The sequence below is a fragment of the Apodemus sylvaticus genome, chromosome 18 (assembly GCF_947179515.1).
Source record: "Apodemus sylvaticus chromosome 18, mApoSyl1.1, whole genome shotgun sequence".
NCBI classification, from domain to species: Eukaryota; Metazoa; Chordata; class Mammalia; order Rodentia; family Muridae; genus Apodemus; species Apodemus sylvaticus.
In genome coordinates this window covers 19,512,857-19,526,790 of record NC_067489.1, presented here as the reverse complement: position 1 = coordinate 19,526,790, position 13,934 = coordinate 19,512,857, and the positions used below count along the sequence as shown (strand labels likewise).

The 13,934-nt window shown below is 46.0% G+C and overlaps 1 protein-coding gene across 4 annotated transcripts in view; it reads left to right on the top strand.

The window, feature by feature from the left end:
- Atp7b (ATPase copper transporting beta) overlaps window positions 1-13,934 on the top strand; it is a 77,174-nt gene that overhangs the window by 31,776 nt on the left and 31,464 nt on the right. For all 4 annotated transcript variants that reach the window (XR_007974114.1, XM_052162177.1, XM_052162178.1 and 1 more), the window contains one exon: window positions 7,990-9,220. Coding sequence is in view for 3 of the 4 variants with exons in the window: in XM_052162177.1 (XP_052018137.1) it covers window positions 7,990-9,220 (1,231 nt within the window). In the remaining variant the exon portion in view is untranslated. The remainder of the gene's footprint in view (window positions 1-7,989; window positions 9,221-13,934) is intronic.

Here is a 13,934-nt window from a genome sequence, read left to right as displayed (position 1 = left end):
CGCCCAGTCCTGAGTCTGAAGTACATGGTGTCTCTAGCAGTAGAGACCTCGCTTCCACCTCTAGCATGCAACCCAGGGCAGAAGCAGAAGCCTGCACTGACTGGGGAGTCCCCTGGACTCTCCTGACCAACAGCTCCGAAAGGGAGCTCCTCAAGCCTGGTACTGGGGTTTTTGTTGAATAATCTATTACTCTTGGGGCGGGGGTGGGAATGGGGTGGGGTGAGGGGGTAGGGAGGGGGTGGGGAGTGGGGGGAGCATTATCAGTCAGGGTATCTTAATTTTCATTTAAACTATAAATCTATACATAATATACATATTATATATGTATAATACATGTGTTATACATAATTTTAGATACATAATAAATAATGATCCCTTGTATCTTTTCCCAACATCCCTTGTGTGCTTTGTCCTGCCCCTTCCTCTCCTTCTGTGTTGCCCTCCTACCCTTTGCCCCATTAAAGCTCTCCTGATTTTTCCCAATTCTCCCGACCTGTTATTTGTATCTCGCTCTTTCCCTCTCTAGGTCTCTCCCCGACTGACCCTAGTCCCTTCTCACTTCCCTGGATTCCATAATTACAGAATGTAAGCTCACATCTGGAGATCTGGAGCTAGCAGGCCCTGATGGGAGTGAACATGTGATGGTTGTCTGTCCGGGCCCGGGTTACCTCGCTTAGTATGTCTTTTCTAGATCCATCCATATACGCGCAAAGTTCATGATCTCATTTTTCTTTTCAGCCGAATAGGATCTCATTGTGTGTATGCACCACGTGTTTATTATTAATCAGACACTTCCTAGCTTTTGGGAGTACAGCAGCAGGGAACATGACTGAGCTTGTATCTGCGCAGTAAGATGGCCAGCTCTTTGGGCGTATGCCAAGGGGTGCTATACCTAGGTCATAGGGCAGATTTATTTTTAGCTCCTGGGAGTTTTCCACACTGACTTTGAAACTGGCTGTACCAATTTCCAATACCACTTTTTTTTTTTTAATTCTTTATGTAGCCTGGATGTTAATCCTTTGTTAAACTTGTAACTGGCAGAGTCTCTGTCACTTTGTGGGCTTCTCCTTCCTCCACTGATTGCTTCCTTAGTTGTGCAGATCTTTTTAAAGCCTATTTCCTGGGCAGCTGGAGTCCTATCAGAAAGTCCTTCACCCCGCCTGTGTGACGGAGGGGACCGCCTGGAGGCTTCAGGTTTTACATCGAGGGCTCTGATCCGTCTGGAGTTAGTTTTTGTTCAAGATGATAGATGCACCTTTAGAATCATTCTGCATAAGGAGATGCAGCTGGTGATGCAGCTTCCCCGGCACCATTTGATGAAGAGGCCTTCTCTCCTCCAGTTTATGCTTTGGGTCTCTTTGTCACATGCTAAGTGGCTGAGGTTCTGTGTATTATCCTTGGGTCCTTGATCTTGTTTCAGTGGCCTGTGTGTCTATTTTTTGTGCCAGGACCATATTGTTCTTATTAACTATGGCCCTATAATAATTTTGAAACCTGACGTTGCTCTTTTGTTCAGAATTGTTTTGGCCATGGGGTTCCTTGTAAATTTTAGGATAGTTTTTCCCTACTTCTGTATTGGACACAATGGGGATTTTGTATGGGGGTTACATCATTTCATAATGTTGTTCTAGTCCATGAGCCTGCAATGTCTTTCCACTTTCTAATATTTTCTTCAATCTTCCCTCTCCTAAGATTTTAAGTTTTATTGAACATTATTTTCCTTTATTAAGTTTATTTCAAGGTAGTTTATCATCATTGAGGCTACTGCAAGTGGAAGTGAGTCTAGGATCTCTTTCTCAGTGTTGGTAGACAGAAAGGCTACTGATTTTCACAAGTTAATTTTGTATCTTGCCATTTCATTGAAAGTTTTTAACATTTTCTAGAAGTTTTTTGGTGGGATTTTGGAAATTTCTTATGCATGTTTTATCATTTGCACATAAGGATAGTTTGGCTTATTCTTTTCCTATTGGTATCTCTTTAATTTTCTTCTCATATCTTATTGTCCCTGCTAGGGCTTCGTGGTCAACACTGAAAAGGATTTGAACAGTGGACAGCCGTGCCTTAAATATTTTAGCTTATTTCCTGGGCAAACAGAGTCCTGATTTCCAAGCAGGGAGGCCTTGGAGTTTTGTTGCTGCGGATGTAGTGATATGACTTTGAGTTGCCCCTTCCACTTTTTGTTGTAGGGTATATGTCAAGCGTACCCATTGTCCAACCTCAAGATAAGGGGGTAAGGTTAAGTAGGGGGTGTGATGTAAGAGTATTTGGTCCATGTTTGCCCAAAGGATTTGTTTGAGGTGTTGGAGGAGAGGAAGGTGGAACGGGGGGGGGGTAAGTGTTGAAAGGTGGGAGCTGACAATGCTGGGGTCACCAGGGATCTAGCCTCTGAAAGTTCAAAGGTGCTTGAGGTTATGGACTTAACATATGGAAGAATAGATCTCTATAGGAACCAGTGGGAGGAATTTGTTCTAGTCTAAATGCAAGTCTACAAATAGTTTAGCTGGGGAATCTTTTAACTATAGTCCATGTGTTTCACTTTGCCAGAGGATTGGGAATGGTATGGAATGTATAGGTTTTCTTTGCTGTTAAAGAATGTGGTTAGACATTCGGAGATTAGATTCAGGGCTATTGTCTATTGTGGAAAACAGGGAAGGCCAAAATCGGAGAACTGTTAACGTCTGTGGTGAAGGCTCTTGTCACTGTAGGCCCATCTTGGTGGTGGTGGGAAAAGCTTCAGCTCATCCTATTAATGTATCTAGTAGGACAAGAAGATAATCTGTACCTTCTAGATGGAAGCATTTGATTTATATCTCTCTGTCTGCCAGCCAGAAGCTGGGAGAGGCCAGGCTGCCTGACGGGTCGGGAAAAGAGAGTTGGGGTTAGTGGTTTGACAGGCTTTGCAAACAGAGGAGACCTAGTGTAACAGTTGTCTGTCCTGCGGGGACAGGTAATCCCATGTTCACAGGATCTGAGTGAGGGCCAGAGGTCCTGGGTAGAAGAGATTATATAGAGCAGAAAGGGTTTTTTGTTTGAGAGCCTTGAGTAAGATTAACAGTTGATTTTCACACTGCCAAGACCCATCCCAGTAGCCACCTTGTGAAGCAATTTTGCTTTGCTCTGCTGTAGCAGTAGAGGAGCAGTGTCAGGTTTTGGAAGGGTGAGTGTGTGGGGACTTACTGAGCACATGCATCAGGAAAACTGTTAGTGGTAGAGACATTGGGAGTCTTGCTGGTGTCTCCTCCAGTGAACGACAGTGGCTAGTTTGGGCTTTCAGGCTTCTTGTAAGAATTTGTGTATAAAAATGCCATTTCGAGTTGCAGTGTTACGTTGAGTGATGAAGCCTCATCCCCACCAGATAGGCACCAGAATATATCATGGTGCATGTGTATTTGGAGTCTGTGTATATATAGGTTGATTATGGTACCTTTAGCCGGTATGAGGGCTAAGACGTAACATGTGGCTTTGAATATTTGGGGCACAGGTTGTATAATAGTATAAAAAACCCTTTTGTGCCCCTTAAAGGAACATCCATCTGAGAACCAGTCAGAAGTATTGTTCAATCTAATTGTCTGAGTCAGCGTTCTTTTGCTGTGAAGAGACACCATGACCAAGTCAACGTTTATAAATAAAAAATTTATTTGGGCTTAACATTTCAGAGGTTCAGTCCATTATCATTGTGGTGCAGAGCATGGCAGAATGCAGGCAGATGTGCCGGAGAAGTAGCTGAGAGTTCTACATTTGGATCCACAGGAAGCAGGGGTAGAGAGAGACACAGGGACTGGCTTGGGCTTTTGAAACCCCAAAGCCCACCCTCAGTGACACACTTCCTCCAGCAAGGCCACACCTAATCCCTGGTTCCATACTCAGTCTGCAGCTTTCCTTGGCAAGGATCCCACAACTCTATCATCTCCAAATCTTAGAGTTTCTAAGGCAATCCAAGCAACTCCATGCAATGTCCTCTCTGGGCCTCCATGCAGGGACACATCTGACACATGCCTGACCTTAGCAGCTTTCCTGAGCTGTGTGGGGAGATCACACAACCCATTTCTTATATCCTTGACTTTAAAACCAGAACCATGTGGCCAAGGCTTCCAGTTCTGCTGCTTGCTGGTGCCAGAACACGGAACCGTTGTTCCTGTACATCTGTGCCAGATTCCTGGTTTGGGTGGTTTCCTTCAGTGTTCTAGCTTTTCTTTGATTCCTTTCCACAAGTTGGAGGCTTAGTGGATACTTTGCCTCTCTTTGAGGTACCACTCCCTCTAGTCCACTTAGCATCAGGCTTTTCTTAAAGTTCTCTTTCTCCTGGAACGCTGGACTTAGCTCCATTACACTTCCTGGTGTTTCATTTCTTCTCAAACTATCCATTTTGTATTTTTCCTTACTCATCTTGCTCTTTTTCATTATAGATCTTCCTAAGAGCGAACACTAATAATCATGTGACAGTCAATACTAGGCTGTCTTGAAATCCCTTCTCCCAAAGGCATTAATCCAAACGCCTACAATTTAGTCTCAAACAGATTTTTTTAGACAAGGGCAAAAAGCAGCCACATTCTTTTCCAAAATATTACAAGGAAGGTCTCTAGGCCACTTATTAATGTTCCTTTACTCTGGAATCTCTTGAGCCAGATGCTTATAATCTACATTGATCTCAACAGTGTCTTTCATTCTCTTACTAGTATGGCCCACTAAGCCACAATTAAAGCATTCAGTTTCTTCCTTAATCCAAAGTCCCAACAAACAGCTTGTATAATCTGTCACAGTAATACTCCATTCTTGGGACCAACTTCTTTCATAGTCAGTGTTGCATTGCTGTGAAGAGACACCATGACCAGGCCAACTCTTATAAGAGAAATGATTTCATTGGGGCTTGCGTACAGTTAGAGAGGTTTATTAGTCCATTATCATCATGTCAAAGAGCATGGAGGCATGTAGGTAGGCATGGTGTTGGAGAGGTACCTGAGAGTTCTCCGTCTGGATCCATAGGCATCAGGAAGAGAATGACACTGGGACTGGCTTGGGCTTTTGAAATGCCAGTGCCTAACCATTGACACAGTTCCTTCAACAAGGCCACACCTCCTAATCTCTCATCATAATGCCACTGCCTGATAACCAAGCATTCACATATAGAGCTATTGTTATTCAAACTAGCATATAAATGCTAAAAGGAATATAGGAGGAGGTCCTCTACCTAGTACAAGAAGAGGAATGGGAAGTCAGTGAAGATAAGGAGACATCAGAGAGTTAAATTGTAGGGTTGAGGGTTGAGCATGAATCCAAGGAGTTATCAGGGTCTGTGAGGTGGAAGTGTCTTGTGCAAATACAGGAAGGGGAGAAGGAGAGAAGGGTTGTATAGATATGAAGAAATGAATACAGAAAAGATACAGGGACAGTTGTTTGTTTGCTTGTTTGTGGTAGGAAGACGAAAGATATGGAATTAAAGTTATGTGGTAGTAAGGCATGCATCTTTGTTGTGGAGGGAGGGTGAGCCCTACATAGGTAACTGAGGTTTGCTGTCCCCAAGCGGAGAGGAGGCAAGGAGTGTTGTAGTCTAACAGACAGAAGTGGAAGGGCTGCAGGAAGTATTGTAGAGTCAAATGTACCAAGGGCAGGCCGGTAGTTTTGGTTATCAAGTGGATATTGAGGCCAGATCTGAACAGAAAATGAATGAAGCAGGGAACGTTAAGATAATTTGAGGTCCAGTTGTTTGAAATCTTTTAGAAGACAAGCTAAAGGGCTTTCTTTGGGGATTGTTATCACCCTGTTGTAGGTCTCAGTGGGGCGGGGCTTTGCTGGATTGTTCTCCAGAGTTGGGCATCTCACTGGAATGAAGTTCTGGAGAGTTTCTTAGACTTCACCAAAGGAAATGTTGGGAAGAACAAAGTACTCCTTGACTAACAAATTAAACAGAGTCTGAGTCCCAGGTGCCACTGTGGATTGGTGGGGTCTTTACTCGCTCCAGGAAGGGCAGAGATGACCCTTTGGGTGCTGGAGGTCAGGTTAGAGAATGAGAGAAAGAGTAAGTTTACCACTCCTCCCAATAAGGAGTAAAGACCAAACCCTTGCTCTGTCATGTGGCCTGGATGAGGGGAGGCAGAGTGGCTCTTGGAAGGCTAGAACCCTCCCTGCCCCCCTCCCCACCCGAAGCATGGTAAGCTTTCCTATTTTCTTCAACTGTGGCAGATGGTTTTGTTGGGTTCAGCATTCTTGGTTGTGGGCTTTTAGAACTTGTAATGCATTGCTCTGGGCACTTCTTGGCTTTCAAAGTTTCCACTGAGAACTCAGCTGTCATTCTGATGGGCTTTTCTTTATATGTGACTTGTGTATTTTCTCTTGCACTTTCTTGGTTCTTCATACTTGGTGTTACGCTGTGGTGATCTTCTTTTCTGGTTTGGTCTATTTGGTTTCCTATGTGTTTCTTGTCTTTATACGAGTATGTTTTTCCTTAGTTTGGGGAAATTTTCTTCTATGATCTCTGTGAAGATCTGGTCTATACCATTGACGTGAGATTCTGTTCTCTCATCTGTGACTAATATGACAATTTGGTTTTTTTCATATTGTCTTCCAATGTCCTTTCCCCATGTTTTGAGTTCATTTTCTTTGCTTATGTGGCCGGTCTGGATCCTCTACTTTTATCTTCAAATTCTGATATTCTATCTTTAACTTGACCCATTCTGCTTGTAAGGCTTCCCCCTGAGTTTTCTGGTTGGGATATTGTGTTTTTAAATTCTGTCTTTGTGGTGATTTAAATGAGTATGGCCCCATAGGGTCATATATTTGAATACTTGGTCTGGAGTTGGTGGAATTGTTTGGGGGAGGTTTAAGGGGTGTGACTTTGTTGGAGGAGGTGTGTTACTGAGAATGGGCTTTAAATTTTTTGACTAAGTTTATGGTTGTTCTTTTAAGTTTTGTGTCTTGGAATTCATCTAGGTAATTATCACCGGAAAACTTTCTATAGGACTGGTAGATTTGGTTGTAGCTAGAATAGTGTATTTTTCATATTTATATTTTTGTTATGAGACTTGGGCATGTTCTGTGTCTGATATGTGTCTGATGTGAACATAGCATGCTGGGACAGAGCACAGGAGTCAACTTGAAGTCAACTTGGTGTGGGTGGGATGAGGTCAGGTGGACACGGCTTGGGCCGCTGCACTGAATGCATGTTCTGGTCTAAGCCTGGAGATTAGGGAGAGGGTGGTCTACACAGCCTGCTGCACTCAATGCATGTTCTGGTCTAAGCCTGGAGATTAGGGAGAGGGTGGGCTGGTTTGACCACACTAGGGGGGGCACTAGATTTGAACCTAGGCTAGATCGTGGGATTGAGGAAGGCACGTGGAAGGGAGAAACTGGTGAACTCACCAGCGTAGATTCCAATGCAAGATGTGTGGTGCCAGGCTGGGCCTGGAAACTGGATATGGCTCAGGAAGGATGACATCATAGGGTAGGAGAAGGGTCTGGGCTGCTGCACTGGGCATGTGCCCTGACCACAGCCTGGGCATAGTGGCTGGACAGTAGTGCCCACCAGTGCTGGGGCTGGACGAAGAGCCCAGGCCAAATATAGGGGTTGGAGATAGTGCCTGTAGGGAAGGTTTGGTAGATTCGCCCCTGCTGTCCCCTGGTGCAAGATTGTGCAGTACCAGGCTGCATGGTATGAAAACATTGTCTCTTTTGTTGAACAGCTGTTTCCAGCTTTGTTTTCTGTTACCACAACCCGTCGGGTAGTTGATCAGCTGTATTCGGCTTGGGATTCAGTCTTTGGGCCATTTACTGTTGATGTTTAAGTGGGGCTTCAGGAGTAGATCCAGCTCAGCTTAAGTTAAAAAGATTTCTCTGCCCAGGGGAAGACCGTCTGTAGAGTTACAGGATTCTTACAACATCTTTAGGAGCCTGGGGGAAGTGCTTATGACTTTTCCTCAGTCCGCAGGTGCTTATGGGATTGACAGTGCAAGTGTAAAATTCAAAGGCTAACATTGCTATTTCCTTGTCGTTTAGATCTTATCTAAACTCGCTCTGCCTGCACGGCCCTGGGGACAATCCATGAAGCAGAGCTTCGCCTTCGATAATGTCGGCTACGAAGGGGGTCTGGACAGCATCGGCTCCTCCCCGGCCGCCACCGGTGTGGTTAACATCCTGGGCATGACGTGTCATTCTTGCGTCAAGTCTATCGAGGACAGGATCTCCGGTCTGAAAGGCATCGTGAACATTAAGGTTTCTCTGGAACAAGGCAGCGCCACTGTCAAATATGTGCCGTCAGTCCTGAACCTGCAGCAGATTTGCCTTCAGATTGAGGATATGGGCTTTGAGGCCAGCGCTGCAGAAGGAAAGGCTGCCTCCTGGCCTTCCAGGTCCTTCCCAGCCCAGGAGGCAGTGGTCAAGCTCCGGGTAGAGGGCATGACCTGTCAGTCCTGTGTCAGCTCCATCGAAGGCAAGATCCGGAAACTGCAAGGGGTTGTGAGAATCAAAGTGTCTCTAAGCAACCAGGAGGCAGTCATTACATATCAGCCTTACCTCATTCAACCCGAAGACCTCAGGGACCACATCTGTGACATGGGATTTGAAGCTACTATCAAGAACAGGACAGCTCCCTTAAGGCTGGGACCGATTGATATCAACAAGTTAGAAAGCACCAACCTAAGGAGAACAGCGGTCTCTCCTATCCAGAATTCCAGTCGTTTCGAGACCCTGGGGTACCAGGGGAGCCACCTGGCCACCCTCCCACTGAGAATAGACGGGATGCACTGCAAATCGTGTGTTTTGAATATTGAAGGAAATATAGGGCAACTCCCAGGGGTTCAAAATATTCACGTGTCCTTGGAGGACAAAACCGCCCAAGTACAGTATGACCCATCTTGTATCACCCCCTCCTTCCTACAGACAGCCATCGAGGCACTACCACCCGGGAACTTTAAAGTATCTCTCCCCGATGGAGTAGAGGAGAATGAGCCGGAAAGTGGCTCTTCCAGTGACCCCTCCCCTGGCTCCTCCCAGAGACACCGGGAGCAGGGCCCCGGCAGGACTGCGGTGCTTACTGTCACTGGAATTACCCGTGCCTCGTCTGTTCAGCCCATGGAAGACATGCTGTCCCAGAGGAAAGGTGTGCAGCAAATATCCATCTCTTTGGCAGAAGGGACTGGAGCAGTTCTGTACGATCCCTCGATAGTCAGCTCGGATGAACTCCGAGCGGCTGTGGAAGACATGGGATTTGAGGCGTGCGTAAATTCTGGTATGTCGTTGTTATATGTTTGAAATACGTCTGGCTGTCTCTTGCTGTCTCATGACAGGACTTGGGTAGTTGGATAGCCGGGCTCTGCCTCCCATGTTGAATGTTATGGCAAAGCTTGGTAACATTTGCTCATGTGTTAGCGAGATAGAGAAAATGGAATTTTTAGTTGCTGCCTCTTATACAAATGGCGGACTCTTCTGATCTGGGTTTCTTTTCTGGAGAGAATTCAGGGTCTTCATTCTTTTTTTTTTTTTTTTTTTTTTTTTTTTTGAGACAGGGTTTCTCTGTGTAGCTCTGGCTGTCCTGGAACTCACTCTGTAGACCAGACTGGCCTCGAACTCAGAAATCCGCCTGCCTCTGCCTCCCAGAGTGCTGGGATTACAGGCGTGCACCACCACCACCACCCAGCTCAGGGTCTTCATTCTTAAAATGAGCATTGTAGGACTCCTAAACCAAAGGACCAATCATTAATTGCCTCTGAAGATTTCTTTACTACACAAAACAAAATAGCATCTTAGTCTTATGAGGCACAATGGCACATGCCCGTAACCAGCTCTTAAGAGGCTGAGAGACCACCAAAACAGACAAACAAACAAACACACAGATAGCTGATGTACAAGGACCTGGGTTCAAGGCCAGTGTGGGCTTTGTAATGTGACCCTGTCTCAAAAAACGTCGTGGCACATTGCATGCCTATAATTTCAGACCTTACAGGGAGAGTTGGATGCAGGGGGATGAGGGACATGACCTTCCTCAGCTACATGGCAAGTTCAAGTCCAGTCTGGACTGCATCCATCCCCATCTCAAAAATAAAAAAAACAAACAAAAACAAAGCCTCAAAACTCAGAACCTCAAAACTTGCAGCAACTAAAGGGTTGCCTGTTCAAGGCAGAAATTAAGAGGAGGATTTTACAGCGACTCTTCCTGCTTGCTTTGATGGCTCCCAGATGAGCCTCTGTGGAAGGGTGGCTGTGACAGGGCTCACAAAGAAGGGGTCCCATTTTGAGGTGGCCCATTGTCAAGTTGGGTTTCTGGAGTAGCAGCCACCCCTGCTCTACCCAGCACCTTGGCGTCAAATGGAGTCTCTGCATCCCGTGTGGGGGGCCACTGTACGAGGAAGCCCATCTGAGAACTTCCTTGTGCTGGGAGGCAGCGCAGGATCTCGATCTGTGTGGGTCCAGGCTGTGTCGTTTCCAGGACGGTGTATGGCGGGAACTGAGAGATACAGAAAGAAGGCCCCAAGAGTGTTAGAAGTGCCCTGGGCTGCGAAGTCCGTGCTTTCCCGGAGGCTTCAGAGGCGTGCAGAGTGACCAGAGCAGGATCAGAATCTGGTTCTTGACCCAGAGCAGCAGAAAGTCAGAGGTCCGAGCCACCAGGCTTGGGGTCAGGAAGGACCGTGTGCCATGGGAAATGGCCCAGGACGAGCTCTTCCCTGATGCTGAAGGGCACTGTGGAGCTGGGGATGCAGATCTGAGGGAGGGAGCTCAGGGTGGAGAGTGGGATGAACTGAGCAGGGTGGAGAACGCAGGCAGCATTTCCCCGGGTGGCAGCTGGAGGAGCGGGCGGCCTCCTACAGTAACGCAGCAGCCATGCAAGCAGAGGTAGATGGGCAGCATCTGTCAGGGTTAGCTGGGGAGAGGCCGTCAGCCCTCTGCACACCACACAGGAAGATAGGGGATCAACCTTCATCAGGAGGATAGGGAGACAGTAGAGCAGGGACACAGAGGTAGCACTACCGGTGAGGCCCAAGGGGAGGAGGGGCGGGGCTCCCCTCTCTCTCTCTCTCTCTCTCTCTCTCTCTCTCTCTTTCTCTCTTTCTCTCTCCTTGTTACCTAGGCTACTCTCAAACACTTTGGGCTTAAGTGATCCTGACCACAGTCTACTGAGTAGGGGACTATAGGTTGGTAGGCCTATTTGCTGAGGGGACGGTTCTGTGAGTGGTGATGTTTTAAAACATGACTCCCTGATCTGTCAATTGCATCAGAACATCGTAGCCACAGAGCCTGGAACCCGCGGCTGCTCTTTGTGTGTCTGTGTTGGTACCCGGAGCTACTTCCAGGGCACTCAGGCAAAGCCCTAGCAGTACCCAGGGCTTCTGGGCCTGTTTGCCATACTCCCTGTCCTCTGATCACTGAGCTGAGCTGTGTCCATGAGAAGACTGCTCTACTGGGATACTTTACGGACTCCCCTCCATACGCAGCCGCCCCACCCACCCCAGCAGGTGCAGCCCGTGACATGCGGTGGCCACACGCTTTGTACCTGGTGTTGTTTTGCTCTCTCACTACCTTCTCCACACCCTGGAAAGAATGTGCTATGTGTGTGTTTAAACAAAGTTGCGAAAGAGAATGTCAGAACAGTAAATCTCGCACTCCAAAGAAGTATTGAAGAGGCTCAATATAAACTGTTTGGTGTAAGGCTCACTGTTTCAGAAGTAAACTCAGGTTATCGGCAGCCAAAGAGAAATGACCATGGAACTACATATTAAAAGTAATTAAACTTGACTGAGTAAACACAGGAAGCAGAGAACTAATTCATAGTAGGTAGAACTATGAGGATTATAGTTACTAAGGCCAAGACATGTATAGAGTATGGGATCTAGTGAATCAAAAGATAAACACCCAGCTGAATTTCAGATAACCCCTAAGCAATTTCTTTTGTGCAAATTTATGAGAACTGAAGATATACTTACAGTAAAGTAGACTGACATTGGTCTGAAATTGAAGTTTAACTGACATCCTCTCTGGGCAGTTTTCATTTAGGTTAAACTGCCAGTGAGCTTGTGACTGTACTGTTTACATGTTGAAGAGCTACTGCTGCTTCCTTTTTTAAGATTTATTTATTATATGTGAGTACACTGTAGCTATTTTCAGACACTCTAGAAGTGGGAGTCAGATCTCATTATGGATGGTTGGGAGCCAGCATGTGGTTGCTGGGATTTGAACTCAGGATCTTCAGAAGAACAGTCAGTGCTCTTAACCGCTGAGCCATCTCTCCAGTCCTGCTACTTCTTAAGATCAGTGGAGGCTATTCACCAAATGGCAGATAAAGAGCAGCACACACCGACAGACATGTGAGATTCATTCAGAAGGAAAACCGAGAAACCACAGTCTGTTGTCAGTATCTGTCCCCTGCACTTGTGGTTTAAGAGTAACTGGCAGTCTGTCATCAAGCCATACCATATTAGTCTGGATGGTAGTTATACAAGCCACTGTTCTATTGCTAAGGAAAGACACCACGACCAAGGCAACTCTTAGAGTAGAAGAAAGCGTTTAATTCAGGGCTTGCTTACAATGTCGGGGGCTTAGTCCATTACGATCATGGTGGGGAACTCGGTAGCAGGGAGGCAGGCACGGTGCTGGAGAAGTAGCTGAGAGCTATATTCTGATCCACAGGCTGAGAGACACTTGGCCTGGGCTGGGCTTTTGAAACCTTCAAGCCCATTCCCAGTGACACACCTCCGTCAGCAAGGCCAAATCCTTCCTGGGTAGTTTACCAGCTGAGGGCTAAGCATGCAAATATCTGAGGCCATGGGCACCAATCTCCTTCAGATCACCACAGATCGGCTAGTTTTGCCTATGTGTATGTGCATGTGTATGTGTATGTGTATGTGTATGTGGTAGATAAAAATATGGTCCTCAAGGTGGGGCCTGTGAATGTATATAATCTTAAATACCAAAGCAGACATTATACAGGTAACGAAACACTGGATCTTAGGTAGGAAGATGCTGAATTATCCAAGTGGACCCAGCCATGTCCCATCAACCTTTCCCAGCTGGAATAGATTGATGTGACAAAGAGACATTTGGGATTGCTGATTTTTAATATGGGGAAGTGGGGTTGGGAGCCTGGGAATAAATGATTCTCCAATTGAGCCTCTTGAAGGACACAGCACTGCAGATGCCTTGATTATAGCATTGTGTAACTGACTAGAGTTCTCTAATACTTTGTGATCTTTGAGTTACTAAGTTTGTGGCAATTTGTTATAGTAACAGCAGGAATCTAATTTAGGAGTCTTTTAGAACCAGAGAAGTACTTACCCTTCAGATTTGTGTATCTTATTCTAAGTAAGCTATACCTTCAAAACAACAAACAAAACAAAATAACCAAAAGCAAAATAAGACCCACAATGCTGTACTGGCACATGGATAGAGAGAAAAGACCAGTCGATATTACGGAGCCAAGAGGCAGATCTATGCAAATATGGCCTCCACGTTGACATCACTGGGACGCTGCCTTGTCAGGCTATGGAAGAAGATCAGAGCTGGGAAGAAATTAACCTTGCCTATTCCCTTATATGCTACATAAAAAATAAAGTTTATTATAGGCCTGACTGTGGGAGTTTATTAAAACTTTTACAAGAATCCGCAAGATAGCTTAGTAGGTACAGCGCTTGCTGTGCAAGGGTGAGAACTGGGCTCCGGGTTCCCAGCGCTGACATGATATCTGAGTGGGACTGGCACCCACTTGTAATCTCAACACAGCAGCTTGTGTTGAAACAGCAGCTGCGCAGAACACGCTGGCTAGCTGGAGCGCCGAATCAGCAGACTCTGCGTTTAGTGAAGGAAGCTGCTTCAGTGAATAGAGACATCAAAGAAGACACCTGATTTCAATCCCTGTTCTTTATATGCATATACACCCACATGTAGCCCCCACATACATATGTAGACATGTGATATCAACCTGCATCCTCCTCGTGTATTTATACCCATGCGTA